The sequence below is a fragment of the Dromiciops gliroides genome, chromosome 3, assembly GCF_019393635.1.
Source record: "Dromiciops gliroides isolate mDroGli1 chromosome 3, mDroGli1.pri, whole genome shotgun sequence".
NCBI lineage: Eukaryota > Metazoa > Chordata > Mammalia > Microbiotheria > Microbiotheriidae > Dromiciops > Dromiciops gliroides.
In genome coordinates, this window is record NC_057863.1 from 44,328,830 (window position 1) to 44,354,189 (window position 25,360).

At 45.5% G+C, this 25,360-nt stretch overlaps 1 protein-coding gene across 5 annotated transcripts in view; it reads left to right on the top strand.

Moving 5' to 3' along the window:
- ATP11B (ATPase phospholipid transporting 11B (putative)) overlaps positions 1-25,360 on the top strand; it is a 141,969-nt gene that overhangs the window by 85,577 nt on the left and 31,032 nt on the right. For all 5 annotated transcript variants that reach the window (XM_043991380.1, XM_043991377.1, XM_043991378.1 and 2 more), the window contains exons 13-21: positions 36-257; positions 1,279-1,454; positions 3,107-3,175; positions 5,861-5,934; positions 7,559-7,662; positions 13,278-13,459; positions 15,441-15,644; positions 18,000-18,153; positions 22,416-22,518. In XM_043991380.1, coding sequence (XP_043847315.1) covers positions 36-257; positions 1,279-1,454; positions 3,107-3,175; positions 5,861-5,934; positions 7,559-7,662; positions 13,278-13,459; positions 15,441-15,644; positions 18,000-18,153; positions 22,416-22,518 — 1,288 coding nt within the window. The remainder of the gene's footprint in view (positions 1-35; positions 258-1,278; positions 1,455-3,106; positions 3,176-5,860; positions 5,935-7,558; positions 7,663-13,277; positions 13,460-15,440; positions 15,645-17,999; positions 18,154-22,415; positions 22,519-25,360) is intronic.

The following is a 25,360-nucleotide window of genomic DNA, read 5'->3' on the forward strand; positions in this document are numbered from 1 at the left end:
AATATTTTTTGTTGTAATATTTCACATTTTTCTAGGTGGAATATGTATTTACAGATAAAACTGGAACTCTGACTGAAAATGAGATGCAGTTTCGAGAGTGTTCAATCAATGGCATAAAATACCAAGAAATCAATGGCAGACTGGTACCAGAGGGACCAACACCAGAGTCGTCCGAAGGTTTAGCATACCTTAGAAGCTTAGCCCACCTCAGCCCCTCAGCCCATCTCGCCATCAGTTCTGAAGCTGAAACTGAACTAGTGAGCACTATTTCTCCTTGTTGCATGCAGATTCATTCTTATTTGCATCTTGCATGGGAATATCTTTATTGGGGGGCTGGTGAGAAGGAGTGGTTCGTCTTAAACTCCTCCCCTTTCATGCAGTACTAATATGTACTCAATTCATTAATTCAGGTCTGTGATTATTTGGTCTGGGTTCTCCCTCACCCACCCATGCTTCTTTTCCTCCCCTCAACACCACACACCCACACCTTCCCTGCCCCCCCCTCCCCCCGCCGTGTGTGTGTGTGTGTGTGTGTGTGTGCGCACGCGCGTGCATGCGCGCACACCCCTTGAAGTAGTAATACTTGAGGAGTTTAGTAAATTTCTGTGTCTAAAAAAGTGGCCTGCCAGGAGGCCAGCCTTCCAGGATAAATTAGCTTTTCTAGGTGGGTGAGGCCCGGCCTCATGGAGCTGGCTTTGGGCTGGGCTCACTTTTTCCAACTGTGGGATCTGCTCGAACCTCTGCTCACTGTCTCCCACAGGCTGTGCTGAGAGATCAGCACAGGCCTTGGCTGGAGGCGGGCATCAGTCTACCTTGTTGGTTTTCAGCACAGTGTCTGCTCTGTGCGGGGTGCTGGGCTGGCTAGCCAGCTGGCCTTAAAGGCCTTGTTCTGGGAAGGAGGACCTAGGGCTGCTCGTGATGTTGGGGCCTCATTTGTATCCCCAGAGAGCACTTGGGGGGAGGTATTTTCCTCAGCTATAGAGGACGTTGTGGGAGCTGGGGGGGGGGGGCCAAAGTGAGAACAGCAGAAGTTCTGAAGCATCCTGAGTCTTTGTAGGAAAGGTCTTGGAGCAGTGGTCGCTGTGGTATTACTGCTCTGATCCGAATCTAGCAGGTTGTTTGACAGCAGACGTGACAGGCAGTACCAGATTTTCTCAAGTCTTCTTCTGAATCCAGTTTGGCAACTTTGTATCAAGTAACATCTCTTTAAACCTTTACTTTCTGGGCTGTCGTCTGGGAATGATGTTTGTCTCAGAAATGTGAATTATGTTCCTACAGATCAAAGAACAAGATCTCTTCTTTAAAGCAGTCGGTCTCTGTCACACAGTGCAGATCAGTAGTGGCCAATCGGATGGCCTTGGGGATGGCCCCTGGCACCCCCATGCAGCCTCCTCACAGTTGGAATACTATGCTTCTTCCCCAGATGAAAAGGCCTTGGTTGAGGCTGCTGCAAGGTAAGTAGGGAGAGAGTGCACGTAATTAAACAGAGGAGTCTGCAGCCAGAGGTGTACTTAGGTACATCTAATAAAATGTTAGCCTGGAATTAGAGACCACTATGGTTGGGAGAGGACCATCCACAGTCCTCTCTTGTCAACCCCTTCTCTTTTGTGTGTGAGATGGCTGAGGTCTAGAACACTAGGCACCGAGGTGGCACCGTTCTGCCTCTTAATGACATGCCTCCCTCTGGTCCCTGCAGAGAAGGTACATTTGACAACTCATCTTTTAGTAAATTAGGACTGAGCCAGATCTTTTGCCTATGATGTGTGCCCATTAAAAATACTAAATATATGTAAAGTATAAGAGACAGTGGGGTAGAGATTGAGTGCTAGGCTGAGGGGCAAGAAGAACTGGGTTTAGATCTCACTTTTTACACTGACTGGGCAAACTAGCTCAGCTGTTTATATTCCAGATTTGGCCATTGAGGATGTACTTAGTCACAGGTTATAATGGGTTTGGCTTCCAAGAGGTCTTGTACTGAGAATTCTCCCATGCTGACAAAATCGTTGGTGCTTCATAGGTATGCATAATATTTATAAATGTATAAGTGTCCTAGTTTTTCAAGGTACTGGTGGATTTAGACTTTAAAGTAAGCTTCACTAAGTCTTAAAACTTATTGATCATAAAGCACTGGCTCTGGATTCAGGAGGACCTGAGTTCAAATCTGACCTCAGACACTTGACACTTAGTAGTATGATATTTAAAAATCTAATGTGTGTGTCCTTACCTGCTCCCCCAGTGTCAGGGGGAGAATTAGCTAAGGTTTACTTATAAATTCAGCAACAGTTTAGGCTTTTAAGCATTTATTAAAGTATATTAGGGGTTAGCACAGAGAGAGAGAGATTCCAAAAATTAGGAAACCTGGCTACCTTCTACCTTCTTCTGCCACCACGAGCTCCTTTCTGAACCAAAGAGACAGTTTCCCCATTTATTCAATTGGAAGCTTCCTGCGGGACCAGAAGAAGGGCAGTCACCACACACAGCTCCAAGCTAATTGACTGGTAGCATTGATTGACATGAATTACAGGTGGTTCTATGAATAGAGGCAACTTCTGGACACCAGGCAACTTCCAGGACACTAGTCACATGCTTCTCATCAGGGGGCAGTACCCTGGTTCTTACAGTGTCTTTCTCAGCAAGGGGTGGCACCCTGTTCTCATACTAGCTGTGTGACTCTGGGCAAGTCACTTAACCCCCATTGCCCCACCCCCCCCCCCCCAACAAAACCTTATGGATTAATACAGAGGTTTAGAATTTATTTGTTATGAAGTTTTTTGTGTTTGAATCCAATTAGGTAGAAATCTGAGTAAATTCATTTTTGGGAAAGACTTATATGATGCCATTTTTTGAAACTGTAGCCCAAGAAACAAATACAATGTAGTAGTTTTTAGCTAACCATTTTGGTGCAAAATTCTTTCCAAAATTTAGTTTTTTAAGTTCTGAAAATAACCAGGTATTAGTAACCAGATACACAAAAAAGAGACTTAAATATACTTTAGATAAGTATTTCAAATATTTTAGTCAGCTAAAAATACAATGATGTGTCATTACGAAACATTAAACATTACACTGTAAAATTATATGTAATTTTCCCACCCTTTAAATTTAGAATTGGTGTTGTGTTTATGGGCAGTACTGAAGAAACTATGGAAATCAAAACCCTTGGAAAACTTGAAAGGTAATACTATCTATCTATTTTAATTTTCTAATTATTAATTGCATGTTATTCGTTGTGTAGAATGAAGTCAGGTTTTGCTATGTGGCTGCAACTATAGAGATAATTTTCTTCAACTCTCTGATTATTATAAATTTCAAGCAAATTATAAACAATGAAATGTGCTTGCCAAATGTGTCCCTAGCAATTGTGAAATTTTGTCCTGCTTGGAATCCATATACAAGGAAGGTTCTTCAAAAATGGTGTTGATCCTCCAAATATCACTTTGAACAGATTATTAATATTGTTCTGATTGAAACAAGCCTTAGAATACTATGTTCAGGGGCAGCTAGGTGACACAGTGGATAGAACACCGGCCCTGGAGTCAGGAGTACCTGAGTTCAAATCTGGCCTCAGACACTTAACAGGTACTAGCTGTGTGACCCTGGGCAAGTCACTTAACCCCAATTGCCTCACTTAAAAAAAAAAAGAGTACTATGTTCAGGGCCTTCTTCATGATATTCAAAGTTACTCAAAGTGGCAAAGTCAAGATTGGAAGTACCAGGAAGAAGTACAGCCTAGCCCATCCATGATACCCCATTCACAAAGACCAATGCACCTAATCAGGAAACCTAAGGGAAAAAAAGGTCACATTGAGTCATCTTTCCAGCCCATGTCAGTTTAGGGAGACAGACTAAGAACCTTAGCCTGTGGACACTGGGAATGGGGTCTGGCCAAGGACACATGCAGCAGGAAGCATTCCAATGCCCAGGCACAGCAAGAAACAGAGACAGTTGGTAGAAGAAACAAAAAAAAACCTTATCCAAAAAATAACTCCCTGAAAATGAGAGTTGACCAATCAAACCTATTCACTACATGAGACATCAAGAAATGTTAAAGCAAAGTCACTCAGAGAATATTGGCCTCCTGATCTGGCCGGACACATGAAGAGTGTGTGTTGCTCAGATAATGACCAACACGCAGTTATGTCCTGTGAGCAGAGCCCTGATGTGGACGGGAGGAAGAAGAGGCATTGCATTGCCTTGGGTCAGTCGCACGGTGCTTTTGACAAGCCTGCCCTGCTCCCTCACACAGGGAGTATCCTAGTGTCCTAAGTGACTTCTAAACATCTGACAGAGCCACAGTTTCCGAAGAATCATAACTAAGGGTGACCAAGTGACAATGGAGAGAAGCATGAATGTTCTATGTGGGCTCATGGGGACAACTTTAATGCCACGTTAGAAGACCTTAAGGAAGGTCTGGAGGGGCTAGAGTCTGCTTGGGGGGCAGGGCTACCTCCCTGGAACCACTCAAGTTGTCTACCCTGAATCTGATGATGCACATTCAGCTGAACTGCATATTGAACCAGTTTCTCTTTTCATCTCTTCCCTCTTGCTGAGATAATACAGTCTCATTGTCCATGTGCTTTAGGGCTTGAGGGATCTGGGATTTTATCTGTGGGCACACCCTATAGACATGGATCACATCCCACGTGGTTCCATAGGTCGCTGTTGGCCAGGCCTTTGATGACAACCCTCAGCTGCTCCCCTCCTTGGGTCCCCTGACAGAACCGTCAGGACCTGAAGCTGCTACCCCCACCATGATTAGGTGTCAGAACTAGTGCTTCACTGAATAAAGAAGAGTTCTTGAGGCAGCCGGGGTGGGGGCATTACAGGGGGTAGAGCAGGGGGCTTAGATTGTGGCCTCGGACACGGACTCCTCGTGTGACTCTGGGAAGGTCAGTTTGCCTCTGCTTCAGATTCCTCAACTGTAAAATGGAGATAAAAGCAGCCGTCTCTCAGGTGTGAGGATCCTATGAGATAGGATTTATAAAAAGCACCTAGCCCAGGGCCTGGCACAGAGTAGGCTCTATGTACATGCTTACTCCCTTCCCCTTCCCCTTCCCCTTCCCATCACCCTCCTTTTGTTGTTGTACGGTTACCTTACTCATTTTTGAAGAAGTTCCCTAGTTACGGTTTCTAGCATTTGGTGAACATCAGTGTTAATCCTGATTCTAGAATAAAAATTTTTAAACCTTAATTATCTCTCCTCTGATGGATGCCTCCTAGTGGTGGGAAGGTGTGTCTGACTTCTTCAAAGCTAGCAAAGCCAAGTGAAAGTTGAGGCAGGTGTCACCAGGCCCCCAGGGAGGGTCTGTGTGCCTGTTGCCAAGCCATGAGGCAGTGTGATAGAGACACCTTTTTTGTGCCTTTTACTGAGTCATCGAGGAACTTTGGTTTTCATTTGTGGGGACAGCACTTTTACTGATAAAGCAAATTATCATAACACAGGGTCGTTGTTTTTTTTTTACTAAAACATCTTCATTTAAAAAAAATTATTCTCATAAAAGTCCCTCCTTCGGCTTATGGTCATTTTAGCTTTTCTTCTCTAGACTTTCTTAAATCTTTGAAGTCCTCCAAATGTGCACCATAGTTTGATGTGAGATGAATGTTTGAGGAATTTTTTGGTCCCCGGTACTCTTGATAATGCCCAGTTCTTTGTTGGTCTTGCTAGCCTTCTTTGGGCTCAGTGGCATCATGGAATTCTATAGTAACTTCAAGATCACTTTTTGAGATCATAACTAATACTTCAGAGCCCATTGTCCTAATACAGTTTGATTTACTATCCCATTATTCTTGCTACAGTCAGGCTTCCTGTATTTTAACAGAATAATTTCTTAATTCGTCTGTTTTCTTTCTGTTTTTCCAGGTACAAATTGCTTCATGTTCTAGAATTCGATTCAGATCGTCGGCGAATGAGTGTGATTGTACAATCTCCTTCAGGTATGTAATCAAATAACCTACAATTCTTTACTTGTGAAATATTTAGAATAATAGAATCTCAGAATTCATCCCATTCCTGCAAAAGAACCCTCTTACAAGCATGCCAACAAACATGTCATCCAGTTTTGACTTAAGAGCTCACCACCTCTTCAACTACCTCTTCTTACTCCACTTGTGGACAGCCTGAGTGTTGGAAGGTGTTTGTTTTCACTAAATCTAAATCTTCCTCTTTACAACTTCCACCTATCACTCCTTGTTCTCCTCTCTGGACCTAATCAAAATACATTTAACTCCTTTTCCACACAAAAGCCCTTCAGATAACATAAAGATTTTTATCATGAGCCTTCTCCTCAGACTAAATAAACATCTCCAGTTCTTTCAGTTGATCCTCAGGACATGATCTTGAGGCCTTTCACTGTCCTGTTTGCTCTTTTCTGGATGCTGTCCAGCTTGGCAATTATGTGGCACCCAGGATAATACACATGAGCTCTGTCCCTGAGTGCCAGAAAGCAGTGATGACATTGCCATGTCCCTGGTTCTGGATACCGTACCTCCCTTCATGTAGCTTCATTAGCTTTTTTGGTTGTCGATTACACACTGTTACCTCCTTGAACTTGTACCCCCTAAACCTCCCTGAAACATTTTCCCGTTGAGCTGCTGTTTTTCAGTACATTCATATCTTATAATAGTGAGGTTTATTTTTTATCCCATGTATGATCCGACATTGATATGTATTAAATTTGATCTTATTAGATAGATTTGATGCAACAAGATCTTTTTGTGTCTTGGCTCACATCCAGCATCCTAGCTATTGATACTTTGCTAAAATCTATATAAATGTTGTCTGCAGTATTTTCCTGATTTGCCAATTAGTAACAGTGAGAGAGGAAAAAGGAGACAAGGTAATCCCTTGTGTAATTGCTTCCTTTTTGAGATGTTTGCTAATGGTCCCATTTTTCCTAGGAATAAAATTTGAGTTCACTGGACACAGTTTACTAACATTACTTTCTAACCTTTTTCGTATGGCATGTCTCCTGTCTTCCACAGTTTTTCAGAGATCTCTAGCGGGTTCGGCAGTCACATCCACTAGTGCTTTGTGTTTCTTTGCACATAATTTGCCTGGACCTATTGACTTGCCTTTGTCCCGGGTAGTGACTCGTTTTCTTAGTATCTGTGGCTTTACTTATCTCAGCTTTAGGCACCTTACTTAGCACCTTGTCCTGTTCAAAAGGACACTGTGGGGCATTAGAGAACTGGGTTCAGATCCCGCTCTGATGTTTTTACCTCTGGGACTTTGGGTGTGTTGTTTGACCTCCCTGGATGTCAGCATGGGAGCTCTGTGAGGTTCCCTTCTGACTCGAGATCCAGGTCCTAGGATAATTGTTCGTGACCAAAGCAAAACAAACAAAAGGAGTAGAGGGTTATCCCACCCACTGTGCTTTAGGACGTATGTCTCTTCTGTGGTGCTCCTGCTTTTCCATCATCGAGCTTTAAGAGGTGTTCTTGTTGTCCGCCGCCTGCCTCACTGTCTCTACTTACTGTGACCTTTGGAGCTGTGAGTACTTGATGTAGAACATTCTCAGCAGCAATCCAAAGGAAATACTGATTTCCTCTCTCTTTCCAGGTGAGAAAATGTTGTTTTCTAAAGGAGCAGAGTCTTCGATTCTTCCCAATTGTATTGGTGGTGAAATAGAAAAAACAAGAATTCATGTAGATGAGTTTGCTTTGGTGAGTCTACATTTCAATAACAATGAAAATATATCTAATGTACATATTAGAGCTTTGGTGGGTTTTTTTGTTTGTTTGTTTGGGGGTTTTTTTGCATTAGTAGTTTATCAAAAACTTACCGAAATATCCTAGTTCTTTTATGGCATTTGCTTGTCCACTGTGTAAAACAAATGCTTTTCTGCTGCAGTTTTTACTTAGGATTTTAGAGGGTTTTCTTTATGAATTGTTTATTTAAAGAAATGGTTGTCTGTTACTTAGGGAACATATTTGAAAGTTATTTGGCCATCAGTTGGAGATGTGGTGCCACATTTCAGAAAGCTTAGTGATAAGCCAGAGTGTGCCAAGACAGTCATGCAGGAAGGGACCTCGGAAGATTCTGTAGGTTGGAATGCTAAAGCCCAAAGAGGCCTCAGAGGTTCTCCCAAGGTCACCCAGGTGTTACGTGACAAAGCCAGCTTCCACATCTGTCTAGAGCACTTCCTGCTCATCCACGCTGCCTTCCTCCCTTTGGTGAAGGACCACAGTGTCTTGCGTAGGACTGCTAGTGACCCTAGAGATCAGGGGAAAGAAAGTGAAGTGACCTTTGCCTGCTCATGCTCACACGGTAGTAAGTGGGCAGACTGGTCCTCGGGTCCTTCTCTGCCTTCAGATCCAGCACATTTTCCACTGTACCACACGACTTAATGAAGGGCATTGAGATAATGGAGAATGTTTAGCTTGGAGAGGAGAATGCCTAGATGGGAGATAGTAACCAGACTTGTCCTCCTTGTCCCATTGGGCCAGAACCTAGAGCATTCAGTGGAAATGCCAGGGGTGGGGCAAGTGGTTGAGGTTGATATGAGAAAAATCTTGCTAATAATTAGAGCCATTCAGAAGTGGAACGGGGCTGCCTGAGGAGATGGTAGCATTCCCTTGCTGGTGTCCTCTGAACAAAGGCCAGAAGATGGCTTATGGGGCAGGTGAGGGGCTTTGGGCTGGGCACACTGGATAGTCAAGGCAGCTCTGCCTTGGTCTCTCCCCTGTGGGTCAGCTTCTGTCAGCTGATTACAGGTATGGAATCTGAGAGGCCATCTCTTTCCTGTACTAGAATCCCCCAACAACACCATCCTTCTGCTTCTCAATCAGAAATCTCCCGGAGCGTTGGTTGTTGGTTTTTCACAGCTTCCGAGAGAGCTTGGGGATACACAAGTGTTCACAGCCATTTGGGGGCATAGGCTGCTTTGTTTGTTTGTTTTGGTGAGGCAATGGGGGTTAAGTGACTTGCCCAGGATCACACAGCTAGTAAGTGTCAAGTGTCTGAGGCCAGATTTGAACTCAGGTCCTCCTGACTCCAGGGCCGGTGCTCTATCCACTGCGCCACCTAGCTACCCCAAATAGGCTGCTTTTAATGGAAGGGTTTGTGAACCAGAGACTTCCTGTAGTTTTCAAACTGCTGGGACTTGGTATTGTTTCTGAATCTGTATTTCTCAAATTCTAATTTTGGGGAGGAAAAGATATTGGTGGATTCTCTTGGGAAGACATATAGTTAGATAACTCTTTTTATGCTCTTACACCAGCATACTCCCTTAAAAATCATAGCCCTGGGGCAGCTAGGTGGCACAGTGGATAGAGCACTGGCCTTGGAGTCAGGAGTACCTGAGTTCAAATCCAGCCTCAGACACTTAACACTTAGTAGCTGTGTGACCCTGGGCAAGTCACTTAACCCCAGTTGCCTCACTTAAAAAAAAAAATCATAGCCCCTAGCATCTAGAAATCGTTTTGCCATTTCCTCAAATAATAAGTGAAGTGACTCAATATAAAAGCATTAAAATAATAACAATATTTAATAATAGCTTGTATTTATATCGCTCTTCAGTGTTTGCTAAGTGCCGTACATATGTTACCTTATATGAGTCTCACAACAAGTAAGTTAGCAGCTATTATTACCCTCATTTTACAGATGAAGAAACTGAGGGGAACAGATTAAATGACTTTCCCAGAATGACACAGCTAAGGAAGAGTCTGAGGCAGGATTTGAACTCAGGTTTTCCCAACTCCAAACCCAGAGTTTTATCTGCTATACCACCCAGTTAATATGTTGCTGTTTTTAATTATTCATTTCCACACTAGTGTTGTGCTAGATACTGTACTGAAAACTGAATTAATTTTATAGTAGTGCTTTTGAAAGCCTTAATTAAATGTAGGAGGTAAAATGCAAGCTTTCAGAATACACTTAGGGGGCAAGGTTACTGATGGCATTTAAGAAAGTAAATTGGAATGAACATCACATTAAGGAGCATTAGGAAAGGAGATAAATTCAGTAGAAACTCAAAAATGGAGTACTTTCTGCAGAAAAGGTCAGAGTAGAGATAGAGAGGTAAAGTGAAATTGGAGAACAAAGTAAGAAGTTAATACCTTATTCGATAGAAACTATTGATAATAATGTCAAAAATCATGCGTATTAAAGTTAAGTCCCCTAGGACCAGCATGAAACATTGGAAATGAGATGGGCGAAAGCCTAATTCCTAAACCAAGAACAGATTAGAGAATCCTAATGGAGAGATATGATCACAAAATTGACCCTCAATCAGAGACTGAAAGATGAAGAAAGAAGTGAGGTCTTCCAGGTGGAAAGTGTTCAGAGAAAACCAACCCAAGTACTTCTAAGAATTGAGTCAGTTAATTGAGTTCAGGTTTCACTGAATCTGTGGAGATGGAATAGGAGACAAAATTAAAATTCTAGATAGGGTGTTAGGAACGAAATTTAAGGAGGAGTGTGTGTGTGTGTGTGTGTGTGTGCGTGCGCGCGCGCGTGCGTGTGAGAGAGAGAGAGGGAGAGAGAGGAGACCCATGGAGAGGAATCTACATGGTGAAACTAGGCTTATAATAGCTCAGATTTATAATAATTAAAATTTATAGCACTTTAAAGTTTGCAGAGGTGCTTTAAATGCACCATCTCATTTGATCCTTTCAAGAATCTAGGAAGGCAGTGCTATTATCCTCATGTTATAGATAATGAAACTGAGGCTGAGAGGGTGAATGATTTGTCCAGTGATGCACAGCCAGAGAAGGGAGTGTCTGAGGCAGGGTTTGCATTCTGTTCTTCCAGACTCTGATAATGAATTAAGCTGTGTTGATGGAGTACACCTCTGCTTACATGTATACTGGGGCCAAACCATCAACTGGTCTCTTTCCAGTTGTTGCACTCCAGCCCCCCCCCCCCGCCCCAGTTTCATTCTCTTCATATTGTATGGAGCAAACTGCCTCAGTTTACCCAAATAACTCGAGGAGACCACCAAGTCAAGCAGAGACAGAATTATTACATTCCCGTAGGAATGGGCAAGTTCAATTCCTGAACCGCGCCAGCTAATACATGCCTTAACCTTATATAGGAATGCCGGTCAGAGGGGAAGTCCCCACGCACACTAGGTCGAGCTCACAATCTAACATCCTATCCTGTCTCACCCAGGGTGCGTGTTCAGCTCATGATCAATGTATGGAGTCATGCATACGTGTTCCAGGAGCAAGGGGGAAAAGGGGAGGGGGAACAAGGTCAAACCAAAGGAAGAGGAAACAGGGGAGTGACAGTCAGATGTTTCAGATCTCACAATTCCCACTGACTCCCCTCTCCCGGCCCCTGTCTCTAAAGATATTCAACCTGAATAACAGGAAGAGTCACTCAGGTGCTTCAGCATTGTTAAGGATGACGGTTAAAATTTATCTTCGGCTATGTTGGGAAGTCAAAGAAATAGAATAAAGAATAAAAGAATTAACACATTGTTGGGACCCCAGGGCCAAGGGGATTCTGCTCTGAGAAAAAGAGACAATGTCACTTAACATCTGGTCTCAACTCAGTTGCTGCATCCTGTGCCGAGCCCCGTCCTTTCTTCTTGAGTCCCGAGTATTGAATTGGTGGGCAAACTCCCTGACCCACTGACTAGGGTTCTGACACATGATGGATTGCAGACAAAACTAATATGTAGCTGACAAGTGGGGAGACTGAGCAGAAGTAAAAATACTGTTAATTGGCAATAAAACTTAAAGGAGACAGTGAGAATTTGACAAGCAATAAACTTCTAAACGAACTATACTGGGGCAGGGCTGGGTACCTTCCAGACCCCATCCTCAGAGTTTAATCTGACTCAAATCCATAATCATATCATACAATATCATCTGGGTTCTTTCTTGCTGCCTTCAAACATATCTTCCCCATCCTATAAAAACCTGACCTATCACCTCAATCTATGATTCTATATCATTTCTCCTAGAAAAAGCTTGCCTAAACTCAGTGACTCCACTTCCTCCCCTTGCCATCTGACTTCCAACCCCACTACTCGACTGAGTCCACTCTGAGATCATCTGTGATCTCTTTATTGACAAATCCAGGGTCTCTTCCCAGGCCTCGTCTCTCTTGACCTTTCTGCAGTGTTTCACACTAGAACCACTCCCTCCTCTTGGACATGCTCCTCTGAGTTTTTGTGACACTGATCTCTGCTGGTTCTCCTGCTACTGTCTGGCTGATCCTTCTCAGTTTACTTTGCCAGGACCATCATCCATCTCTCCTCCAAAGCTCTTGGCTCTCTCTTCTCCCTCTTTTCCTTCCCTTCGCCTCCTCTCTGTTTTTCTCCCCCTCCTTCACTTCCCTCTACCTCCTCATAGATTCCATAGGTTCTGCTGTCACGTCTACATAGATAACTCATATAACCACATGTCTAGCCCTCAATTGTCCCCTAAACTCTTCTCCTGCATCTCCACCTGGATGGTCTAAAGGCATTTCAGATTCAGCGTATCCCAGTGTGAGTCATCGTTCTTACCTGTGTAGCCGTTCCTCTTTCAAGCTTCACTATTTCCTGTCACCCAGGTTTGCATTCCTGACTTTCCTTCTCTGTCAGGCCCTGACTCCAACGACATATTTGGTCCCTCATTAAGTTTTGTTAATTTTCCCTCTAGAATGTTTCTCCTGACTGTCCCCTTCAGAACCTCATTGCCTCTCACCTTTCTGGTTGGTCGGCTTGCATCTGTTCCAGTCTAACCTTCAAACAACAACCAGATTGAGATTCCTAAAGTGTAGGTTTGCTCCAGTCACTCCCCTGCTCAAGGAGCTTCCACAGCTCCCTGTTGCCTCTAAGATAAATAGATTCCTTCTTTGGACATTTTGAGCTCTTCACAAAATGGCTGCCGTTTGCCTTTCCAGACTGATTACACACATCATTCCCCAGCGTACCTTGCTGTTCCTCATGCGTGACATGTTGTTTCTGATGTCATGTCTTTGCGCGGGTTCTCCCCCTTGCCTTGAATGCTTCTCTTCAGAGCTCACCCCTTTGGGAATCCCTTTTGCCCTTTGAGGCTTGTTTCGGTGTGTCAGGGATGCAGCACACCCAGCCTATGAAGGGGCCCGCCTGTGTGCATTGCTGTGGTCTGCTGCCTGCAGCCCCCTTCATCTAGATGGGGAGTCCCCCAGAGTTAGTGCTTCCTGAGGAGCCGGCTGAGGAGTCCTCTCCTGGATGTTCTTGGTGAAAGAAGTAGGTGTGGCTGACTGTAAAGAGATGGTCATGTGATATATCTTAGAGTGTGGATGGTTGATGTGAAAACTGGCTTCTCAGCCCCTCTGTTTTTATCCTTCACTTGTGCCCTAGAAAGGGTTGAGAACTCTGTGTGTGGCATATAGACAGTTCACTCCTGAAGAGTTTGAGGAAGTGGACAGACGCCTGTTTGCCGCCAGAACCGCCTTGCAGCAGCGGGAAGAGAAGCTAGCAGAGACGTTCCATTTCATCGAGAGAGAACTGCTGTTACTTGGGGCGACGGGTGTGGAAGACAGGTAAGCTGGGACGGCCACAGGGTCTCTGGTCATGCTCGCTCGGGCATGCGTGCTAGATGCTGATGGGGGTGTTTTTCTTTGTGTTTGGGAAAACCATTCATGCTCTGACCAGAATAAGATGGAGGAGCAAGTTCAGTGAGTGCTCTGAATGCAGGGCAGCTCTCCACTGGAGTTTAGAAATTATGTACAGGGGCAGCACTTCCTCAAGTCCAGCAGCTTGTGTCTCACCTCAAGGGTCCTCATGGACTTCTCTTCCACCAAGCTTAGAGCACGCTCCACCCTTGTCTTTGCCATTCAAAGTCAGAATCGCCATACCCCCCACCCCCCCCAAAATGGGGAAAAAAGAATCTGAATCTTCCTTTCAGAATGCCTTTTCCTCTGTGGGGTACCCCAGCTTCAAGTGTTCTCTCCTCCCCCGAGTGTGTCTAGCTCTTCCCTTTGTCCATGTATTACCATTCATGTTTGTACACGCCATGAGACCATTTGGTAGAGTGAGTAAAGGGTGACAGTCTTTTTGTTGCGCCTGCTGTGTGTTGGATGCCACGCTTGGAGCTTTATAATTTTTATCCCACTTGATCCTCACAACAGCCCTGGGGAGGTAGCTACTGTTATTTCAGTTTTACAGATGAGAAAACTGAAGCAGGCATCGTTTGAGTGACTTGCCCAGGGTCACACAGCTAGGAAGAGTGGGAGGCTGGATTTGAGCTCAGGTCTTCCTGACTCCAGGCCCTGGGCTCTTTGTACTGTACCACCATGAAGTAGAGCCTGCCTCAGAAGAAGAAAGACCTGGGCTCAGGTCTCCCCTTGGATACCTCCTGGCTGTGGGGCCCCTGGATGGTCTAGAGCAGAGGTGTGGAAGGATCCCTGGGAGTGTCATCCATGCCCTGTTGTCTGTTGTTTATTCATTTCCCAGTGACATCTAATTTGCTTCTGGGCCCTCTGGGGTGGATTGAGGTCATGCTCTTTCATGACCTGCTCTTCTGGTCCAGACAGCTCTTTAAGACCAGAAGTCACAAAACAGTTGCCAATTTGCAGTGACGAAAGAAACTTCTTCACTGGGACTTGTTTAATACTAGTGACAGGACAGGTCTGGACCAGAATGACCAGTCATCTCCCCATGCCATCTTCTTCTTTTTTTTTTTTTTTTTAGTGAGGCAATTGGGGTTAAGTGACTTGCCCAGGGTCACACAGCTAGTAAGTGTTAAGTGTCTGAGACCGGATTTGAACTCAGGTACTCCTGACTCCAGGGCCGGTGCTCTATCCACTGCGCCATCTAGCTGCCCCCCCCCAATGCCATCTTCTGATCACAGGAGAATGAATGTTTTCTGAAGTCACACACCCTCCCACCCACACACTGCCTCACACTTACTGTACACTTAAGATCAATTGCAAAATATCCAGCTTCAAGATTTACAGGAAGAGGGGAGGAAAGCATAGTGTCTGATGTACAATTAAAATGAAAGGCCAGAGCCCAGCTTTTCACCTGGGATTTACAGCAACAGTGAGTTAAGGGATTCTTCTTACTCTTCTTTGGTTTTGGGGATGCATGGACATGAATATGTCTTTTTTCCTGTACATTTCTATTTAATCAACTCCTCAAGTGTCTCCAAATGTTTATCTTCTCAGTAAGTTCTGTAGCCTTTAGTCCTTGATTTATAACTTGAGTTATAGATGAGAGGAGAGTATTCCTCTCTCTAAATATTCATTTACACCTGGAAATTTAAAGCTCTCTGGTAAAAATGGGGCTTTATTGAAGCCAGGTGGCTCATCTGACCTTGTGAAAATAGACTTTGAAGATGTGTCTCTCACAATTCAGATATTAGCATCCTAATAAGGAGGTTTTGACTCCAACAGTCATCACTGATGTTTCAAAGCTTTGGTCTAACAAGCAGATGTGTGTCGTTAGCACATGGTTCTGCTGTTTGTGGAACACCAGCCTAGCGGGGCCTGTGGCGTTTAAATGGCTTGATTCTCTTTTCAGGCTTCAGGATAAAGTGAGAGAAACCATTGAAGCCTTGCGCCTGGCAGGCATCAAAATATGGGTGCTCACTGGAGACAAACATGAAACCGCCATCAGTGTGAGTTTATCGTGCGGACATTTTCATAGAACCATGAACATCCTTGAACTGGTCAACCAGAAATCAGACCGTGAGTGTGCGGAGCAGCTGAGGCGACTCGCCAGAAGGTACCGTGGGCTCCCCCTGGGGAGGGCGGGCTTATGCCCCATGTGTCCCAGCAGGCCTGCCCAGAGAGAGACCAATGGAGTATAGGCTTTCTGAAATAGAGAGGGGGGCGTGGCTGTCAGGGTCCCTCTTGGGGTCGTTCACTTCCCTGAAGGCTTTCCAGAAAAGCAGAACCGTAGCGCTGCATCCTCATGACCACTGGCTGTTCCCATGCTGCCATCCAGTGGGGTCATTTAAGACTCCCAGAGAAACAAATGTCAGTCATGACATGATATTTGTGCTTTAGTATCACAGATCATTTGGATTGAGCCCCTATGGACACGGTGATCAAAGAAGCCGGAGGGTTTCAGATCCCTAGACATAGCATCCAAAACACCGGAGGTGAAAAAGTCTCATGTGCTTTACCCACTGATGCACACGCCTTTGTGTTCAAGCCCAGTCAGCAGGCGTTCATTCAGTGTCTGCTGCGTGTCAGGCAGTGTGTTATGTACTCATGTCAGAGACAGTCCCTGCTCTCAGAGAGCACACTCTGTACAAACAAGGGATACAGGAGAAATGGGGCATCACATTAGGGAGGACACCAGCATTAAAGGGAGCTGAGGAAAGGCTTCTTGCAGAAGGTGAGGAGTGAGCTGAGACTTCAGGCTGAGCCTTGGGGACAGGGTCACCAGCTCGCCGAAGTGCCTGGAAGGGAATAAGGGGCAAGAGACTGGGAACATAGGAACAAGCCAGCTTATGAAGGGCTTTGAAAGCTGGAAGATCTTGAATCTGGTCCTGGGGTTTACTGAAGAAGCCGGGGTTCACATTCATAGTCTCTTGGATCAAGAGCAGCAAAGGGCCTGTCTCAGGCCATCGAGGGCAGTCCAGAATGCTTAATGGCCTTGCCTAGGGAAGTCTCAGAGGCAGGGTTTGAGCCTAGGCCCCTGGCTATAGTGCCCTGTACGCCAGTCTCACCAAGTATAGAGGTCCATCCAAAAGAGTCTTAACAGATGCTTATCCAGCCTGGACTGAAAGAGAATGGATTTGACTTCTAGTTGTGGAGTAAAACCTTTGTCCCGCAGAATTTCAGGGGGTCACTAAGCAGGCACAGTGGAGTGGGTGGGTCTGTTTGCCTCCTAAAGCGAAGCTCCACTTAGCAATAGAGATGGTCCAAGGTCCGGTCTCTGCAGCCTCTCTTCTTGTAATTGCCTCATCTCTGGTTATAGACCTTGCTAGGAGGGAGCAGAGGTGTCCCTTAGGGTTTCCTTCAGCCATAGCCCCAGGACCTGAAAGCAGCCCTAGGGGAGCCCCAGGGCCCTTCCACCAACAGGAACCCCTCCCATCCATTTCAGCCTGGGTAGATGTCTAGCCTCCTTCCCCTCCTGGTGTTCTAGAACTTCTGCATGACAGGGATCTAGGGACCATTCTGTGTGGCCTCAGGCATCAGGACTACTCATGCAGAGTTGTGCTAGGTGGTGGTGGTTGTTCTGCTCTTCATTCTGAAGAGGACCATGACCTCCGGGTGATATCATGACTTGTACTGATTGGATTTAAGGGAGGGAGGGCTGGCTGTGCAAGATCACCAGCCTCACTCTCTCCTCCAGAGCCATCTGGGTCCAGTGGCAAGATACACATCATTATGACTGGAGATGGTCCCGGATGTTTAAGGCAATTGGGGTAGAGTGACTTGCCCAGGGTCATACAGCTAGTAAGTGTCTGAGGTGACATTTGAACTCAGGTCCTCCCAACTTCGGGGCCAGTGCTCTATCCACTGTGCCATCTAGCTCCCCTTGTACTAGGTATGTTTTTAGATAAGGTGAATAAATCCCTCTGCTGAATTTTGGTTCGAAGCAGATCTTGCTACCCTGAAAGGTTTTGAATGATAAATAATTCCATTGATAGATTCTATGTTGTCTGGAGTCCACCTAGGCTAATTGAGAATTACTTCTCATCAGGTTGGCTAGAGGTGATAAGACTTTTGTTCCAGCCCTTCTCTGGTATAGGGGAGAGGGCCTGGAACATGGAGTCAGGGAGATCTCCCCCTCCCCCCAAAGGAGGCTGTGTGGCCTCAGGCGAGTCACTTACGCTAACTCTGCCTTAATTTCCTTATCTATAAAGTAAGGAGTTGGATTCACTGACTTCCAGCTCTAAGTCTAATCTGCCCTCTCTTGAATGCTGCCTATGAGAGACAGTGCGCTGCCCCTCCATGAATCCCAGAGCTGTCAGGTGTTCAGGCATATCCGCCTGGAACAAGATAAATAACTACCGAGAAAAATCAAAAACTGCCGTTTCAGTGGAGGGAAATCTGTTACTGTGCTTGAAGTGTAGTCAGTGGGGCTGAAGCAGCCTGTTGAAAATCAGAATACTTTCTTCTCCAGAATCGCTGAAGACCACGTGATCCAGCATGGGCTAGTCGTGGACGGGAGCAGCCTTTCTCTGGCCCTGAGGGAACACGAGAAGATCTTCCTGGATGTGTGTAAAAGCTGTTGTGCTGTACTCTGCTGCCGCATGGCCCCGCTGCAGAAGGCCAAAGTATGTGCTGCCCCACCTCAGGCCTGCGGGCCAGGCCCTCTGCCCTGTGCAGGACCCCGGGGGGCAGCGGGGAAGGGGGGACACTTGTTGAAATGAGAGAGGAGCCTCCCTTTACCCAGGGTGTGCTTCATCAGCAAAGTCAGCATCTCCTGGATGAGGGGATTGGCTTATGGGGGTGTCAGTTCATAGAACATCAGAGTCTTGTTTTCCACTGGCTTTGCTCACCCTTTATGACCTTTTGTAACAGTGACAGCATGGCCACGGTCTTTTGTTAAATAGACATTTTACTTTTCTCAGTTCTTTATCACTAAGGAAGTTCTTATTTCTTGGTCCCAAGAAAGGCATCTGTAAATTCAACTTAATTCAACAACCATTCATTAAGTACTTTGATGCCAAGCATTGTACTAGAGAACAAGATGATTCCAGGCATAGATAAGACAGCTTGATTCCTGCCTTTGCCGAACTTATAGTCTAAAAGGGAGACGTGACACGCACCTAGATACCTTTAATGCTTGCTAAGTGCCAGTGGCACCGAGCAGAGTGTTAAAGTGCCAAGGACAAGGCTTGTGACTGACTGATTGAGGGAGGTCAGGATGCTCAGGAAGGATCAGAAGGGAAGCAGAGTCTGGGTCAGAACCAGCCATCCCAGCAAGGACTGAGAAGTACGAGAGTGTCAGGTGTCAGGTGTCAGGCCACACAGAGCCAGTATAGGGCAGGCACCAAGCTTTTGAGCCAGATAGATCTCAAGGTGCTTCCCTCGATGACTGCCCTCCATGCAGTCAGTGCTCAGATAGCAGAGTCCATCTCTACAGCATCAGACATTCAGTGTGAGCAGAGTAGAGAAAAAGGAGTTCACCTTAGCTGAGGGGCGCCCCCTCCTTGGGATGGGGCAGCACCCCAAGAGTGGGTGTCCATGGGAGAGGGGACGGGTCAGCAGCTCTGAGTGTTGCAGAGGCCAAAAAAGCTGAAAGTTAAAGGAACTTTGTGAAGCATGCTTGGGGAGCAGTCCTTTCTTGGTCCCATAGTTTAGTTTCCTCTTTTTTTAATTTAACAAAATAATTCCATTGAAAAAGTTAGAATTGTAGTGAAATTCCACAGTGTGACGTTTTCATATGCTTATATTCCCATGGACATAGATGGCTTTGGAACGGTCATTAAAATTGAAACCAGTTAAGGACACATCATGTTCCTCAAGCTCTCTGTACATCTTGTTGTTCTGTGAACAGCTGTTTTGTACAGGGAGCACAGCCATCAAGCTTTTCTTTTCTGTTTTGTTTCCTGATCCTAAAACTTAAACTTTCTCAGAAAATATTATCAAAATACTCACGCAGTTTCAGGCCTGGACTTTGCCACTGATCTCAGGTGGGAGGACCAGGGTCCTCCCTGGCCTTGGGGCCATAGGTCTGGAACTAGGAGGGGCCTCTGGCCAATCAGTGAGTAATGATTCAGCACCTTCTGCATACTGGGTACTGTGCTCAGCACTCTACATACAAAAAGAGGCAAGAGACAGTCACTGCCCCCAAGGAGCTCACAATTGAATGGGGAGGCAACCAGCAAACAAATATGTGCCAACAAGTTATATAGAGATAAATAGGAAAAAGTGAACAGAGAGAAGGCACTGGAATTAGGAGGGTCTGAGGAAGGCTTCCTTAGGAGGTGAGATTTTAGTTGGGACTTAAAGGAAACCAGGGAGGTCAGTAGTTGGAACGAAGGACTGAGGGCATTCCCAGTCTGGGGGACAGCCAGAGGAATGCCCAGAGCCCAGAGATGGAGGGTCTTCTGTATGCAATAGCCAGGAGACCGGTGTGATTGGGTAGGAGGGTGTCAGGAGCCTGGGAAGGTGCGAGGGGGCACGGTTCCGGAGCACTTTGAAGGCCAAGCAGAGGGTGGGTGGCTGGCTGTCCGGCCTCCCAGTCCTTCAGAGGAGCCAGGGGCCTTGCTCACTTTCACACAGCAACAGAGCAGGGATTGGAACCCCAGCTCAGAGTCCAGCCACAGGCCCTTTCCCACTGATGAGGTCAGCGAATGAGAGCATAGGTAGAGACTCTGAGTGTCAGCTCCCTGAAGACAGGACCAGTTTCGCTGGTCTTTGTGCCTGTTAGTGCCTGGTGCACGGGAGCTGCCTAAGAGATGCTCCGAGCCCAGGGAGAAGAGGGCACTGGCTTCCTGGACATGGAGAGCCGCTCTTGACAGGCAATTGGGAGTGCGTGTGGCTTGGAGCCAGCGTGTGTGCTTTAGATTGGTGATGTGCCTGGGTTTGCACTGTGGCTTCCTTTCCTTACTGCCCTAAAAAGCTGAGAAAAAGAGGATCAGAATAGCTTGCAGAAAAGAATTACCAGATGAAATAGCAATCATCACACTAACTCGCCTTGGGATAGCCACCCGTAGGTTTGCCAAATGCCTTCCTCATCATGACCCTATGGGATTCAAAGGAGGGCCTTTGTCCCTGCAACAGGTGGGAGGGGCAAGTCACCCGAAGGGGTATAGAGGGTCCCAGGCTGAATCGGCACAGAGGGTCTGTGGAAAGACAAGGAAGAGGACGGCCCAGGAAGAGGGGCCTGTGAGCACCTCTGTCGGGCCTCCTTCCTGCCCTGTGCCACACCAGTGAAGCAGGCACAAGGAAATGGCCCCACTTGTTTTCAGAGAGTTCCTCATGACACATCCTACAGTCCCCAGGAGCATCTCTCCTTCTCATGCCTTTACTTTTCTTTTCTTTTCTTTTTTTTTTTTAGTGAGGCAATTGGGGTTAAGTGACTTGCCCAGGGTCACACAGCTAGTAGTAAGTGTTAAGTGTCTGAGGCCAGATTTGAACTCAGGTACTCCTGACTCCAGGGCCGGTGCTCTATCCACTGCGCCACCTAGCTGCCCCCCATGCCTTTACTTTTCATAGGTCATCTCTGTTTCATCCAGATTTGATTGTGTGTGATTTTAAATACTCTTAAGTTGTCCCTTTTTAAAAGAAGCATCTATAAACTGCAGCTACCTGTAGCTCACTTTCTTAGTGGGCAATAAAACTATGTGGAAGAAGAATGGGATTGAGCTGAAGAGTTGAGAAGACCTGACAACTATTATAAATTTATATCATATTAGTAATAATAAAAGCTAGGGGCAGCTAGGTGGTGCAGTGGATAGAGCACTGGCCCTGGATTCAGGAGGACCTGAGTTCAAATATGTCCTCAGACACGTGACACTTACTAGCTGTGTGACCCTGGGCATGTCAGTTAACTCCAATTGCCTCACCAAAAAAATAATAATAATAATAATAATAAAAGCTAGCATTTCTGTCACATTGTAAGGTTCAGAAAGGGCTTGAAATATTACCTCATTTGATTCTCACAGCAAACCTAGCAGGTAGGGGCTATTTAATTAATTTGTTTATTTATTGCCCATTTTACAGATGAGGAAACTGAAGGAGACAGAACTTATCTCCCTACAGCACTACTAGCTGTCTATAAGAAATGCATTTTTACCTTAGAAAGGGTTAGAGTTCATCTGCCTTCTGGAATTGACATAAATTAAACTGTAAGATAATAAGAACACTTGAGGTAGGGTCTAGAGAGAAACACTTGAAGCATACTGAGTTTCCCAGAATTGACTGTGAGCCTGGGAGAGTTTTTGTTTAGAAAAACTTAGGATTCATAAATGAGAAGTAGAGAAAAAAATTTAAACATTTAATTTTCAGGGAAGTCTTTTTAATCAACTTTAGATTTTTTTTTCCACAAAGGTGCTTTCTCCCCCCACATCATTTTTGAAAGACAGTCTTAGATTCCTAACCTTTTATTTTCCATAAATTAAATCTCACTCAACTGAGAAATAAGAGTAAATATACAAAGGAGTTGTGCCTCCACACTCTTAATTTCCAAGTTTTTATGATGGTAAGTAAACCTGTTTAGTGTTTGAAAAGGAAAGTAATAGTTGAATCTTGGAAATGCTATCTTCATGTTTTCTCTCTCGATTTTATTCTAGCCTAAGTGTCCAGAATTTCCATAATGCGGCTTTTCTCAAGTTCTGCTCTTTCTCAGGTGTCTATGCCTAAAAGCATGTAAATGGGCTTCCTTGGATAATATAATGGTTTATTGAATTAAGAATATTTGACATTAACCATCCAGCAAAAGATGAACCTGTTAAGGAGCATTTTAATACTTTCTCTAGATAAGCAACCCGTACCAGCTTAATGAGTCATGCCTTGCCTCAGTATTAAGTCAACAAGCATTTACTCAGAGCTGATTTTATGAGAACTAATTAAAACTGTCCCTTTTCAGGTCATAAGACTGATAAAAATCTCTCCAGAAAAACCTATCACGTTGGCTGTTGGTGATGGTGCTAATGATGTCAGCATGATCCAAGAAGCGCATGTCGGCATAGGTGACTGACTTTTTTCTTCACTTTTTTAAGCTGATGTGTAGTCAAAATGTTGAACTTTCCATTTGTCTCTTAGACTGCAGTGCCAGATATGCAAATTAAGACTGACGCCACACGTCAAAGCTTTGCTCTCCTGAGTATGTTATACCTGAGTATGTTTGTTTGGGATTTTCCTTGAACAATCACTATTTCTTGAAGAATTTCTGTTTCAAATTAGAGAGCACACAAACCACTGCAGTACATTAAATCGGCGATCTGTGAGAGTAATGACAGAGATGTGGACTGAATCTGTGATTTCATTAGCCGGGGAGGCACCCAATGCAGGCGAAGGGACCTGCAGGGCTGGGGGAGGCCAGGTTGTCGTGCGTCTAGCCAGTCAGCCATCCTGCCCCTGAAAGCGCAGGAGCCACGCCTGGTGTGTTTCAGGATTCTTGAATTCTGCCTTTTACAGAGCTGATATTAGCTAGAAATTCATCCTGTTGGCATTTGAAGAGGTGCAGTCTGTTTGCCAAAGCTTTGAGATGAAAGGAAATGGTATGAGACTGCAGTAGAGCCCTCCAGGGTTAACACGATGAACTGCATTCTGAATTCCTTTTTTTTAAAAATTTAAATCATCCATTTTAGTATTAAGCTCATTATAATTTTAGAAATGTACAGATGACGTGAAGTGTGAAAGTGATCCATCTAAAATGACACCCCCACCTGACCAGTCTTTTAGATGGTCACAGGCTCATGAAAGGGCCCTTTGGGGCTGTCTGTTTCATCCACCTCTTACATGTTAGAGATGAGGGACCTGAGAACATGGAGTTGGAATCCGGGTCCTGAGACTCAGTAATCTGCCCTCTTTCCAGTGTAGCACAAAGCCTCTTTGTACATAAACCCAGATGATTTGGTCAGTCTCCTCCCTATCTCCAGCACTTCCTACTTTCGTCACCTGGTGGTCAGCTTCCTGGACTTTTCCTGATCCCCGAGCTACTAGTGGCTCTTCCCACCAAAGTATCATATTTTGTCTCTGTTTTGTATGAGGCAACTTAGCATGGTGGACAGGCAGCCATCTTTGTTGTTGGGAATCCTTCACCCAGCAGTGATTAGGCACCTGCCGCTGTCCTGGCAGCGCCGTAACAAGAAGGGTGAAGCCAGGCCTTGCTCTCAAGGCCCTCTCAGTCTGATGGGAGAGAATGGGCACACACAAGGTAGAGGGGGTAGCAGGCCCAGGCAGTAGAGAGGAAGAGGGAGGGGATTCCAGGGAAGCCTGTGAAAGCTGATTGAGCTGGGAGGTGACCGTCTTGTATAAGGAACCGCAAGGAGGCCGCGGTCACTGTGCATAAGGTGTGAGAAGGTTGAAAATGTCAGGAACACGAGGAGCAGATGAAGGGCTTTCCTGGAAGCCAGAAGCAGTCAGCAGAGATTATTAAACAGGTAGGAAAAGTGACATGGTCAGACCTGGACTTTAGGAACATCATTTGTACCACTAAGTTGAGCAAGGCAGTTGTGAGATGAGGAGGGCCTGCACTAGGGTGATGGTAGTATAGGGGGCAGCTAGATGGCGCCATAGTGCATAAAGTACAAGGCCTGGAGCCAGGAAGACCTGAATTCAAATCCAGCCTCAGACACATACTAGCTGTGTGACCCTGGACAAGTCATTAACCCTGTTTGGCTCAGTGTCCTCATCTGTAAAATGAGCTGGAGAAGAAAATGGCAAACCACTCCTGTATCTTACCAAGAAAACCTCACATGGGGTCACAAAGAGTTGGACATGACCAAAATTAACTGAACAACAACAGTGTTAGAAGAGAGAAGAAGGCGTATGCAAGAGATGTTAGGCAAAATCCACAGGATATGCAGGAGATTGGCTATGGAAAGTGAGGAACTGAAGATGACAGCTAGTTTGTAAATTTGGGAGGTTGGTGGTGCCCTTGATAGTAATAGAAAAGTAAGGGAGAGGGGAGGCCTGGGGGAAAGTAATCAATGTTGTTTTGGACACCTTGGGTTTAAATTGTCTACTGAAGTCCGGTTAGAGATGTGTGGTAGGCAGTGCAGATGTGAGACTGCACTTGAAGGCTGGTAAAACTGAGGATTATCAACAGAAAAGGGGTCTGGTGAGATCACCAAGAGGAAGAGGATAGAAAGAGAAGAGACATAAACACTGACTAAGCTCCTGCTGTTTGCCAGCACTGTGCTAAGCATTGGGGATACAGAGAAAGACAAAAGACAGGCCTGCCCTCAAGGAACTCACGGTCTAATGGGAAGCACAACTTAAGAACAACTAGAAGCATCTGGGTGTTGCTCCAGCCCTGCAGTCAAGAAAACCTGAGTTCAAACCCAGCCTCAAACACTCACAACCCTGGCAAGTCACGAAACTCTGCCTTAGTTTCCTTATCTGTAAAATGCCAGGGGGGTTGTGAGGGTCAAATGACGTGGTTTTTGCAAAGGGCCAAGAAGAGTCCCTGGCACTCTTCTGATTCTTAATGAGTGGTAGCCGTTATTGTGATTAACCAGGCACAAAGAAGAGATTCAGAATTAGTGAGGTAACTAGAGAGATGGCACTAGCGTGAAGTCACAGAAAACGAGAAGAGGGCGATTGATAGTGTCAGTGGTGGCAGAGAAGTCAGGAAGCTTGGCATTAGAGAAAGTTTGTTGGATTGGGTAATGAAGAGGGGAGGCAGCTGCCGTCTCAAGGAGCAGAGAGAGAAGTGTCGTGATAGTTAACTGGCATGAACACATCGAGTGAGGGGGTTTGAGGATAAAGGGAAGAAGCGAGTTGACAGGAAGAGACTGAGGACAGATGGGCGTGACAGAGGGGACAGTCTGCTAGAGGAGATGGGAGGTCATGAGATGGCTTGTG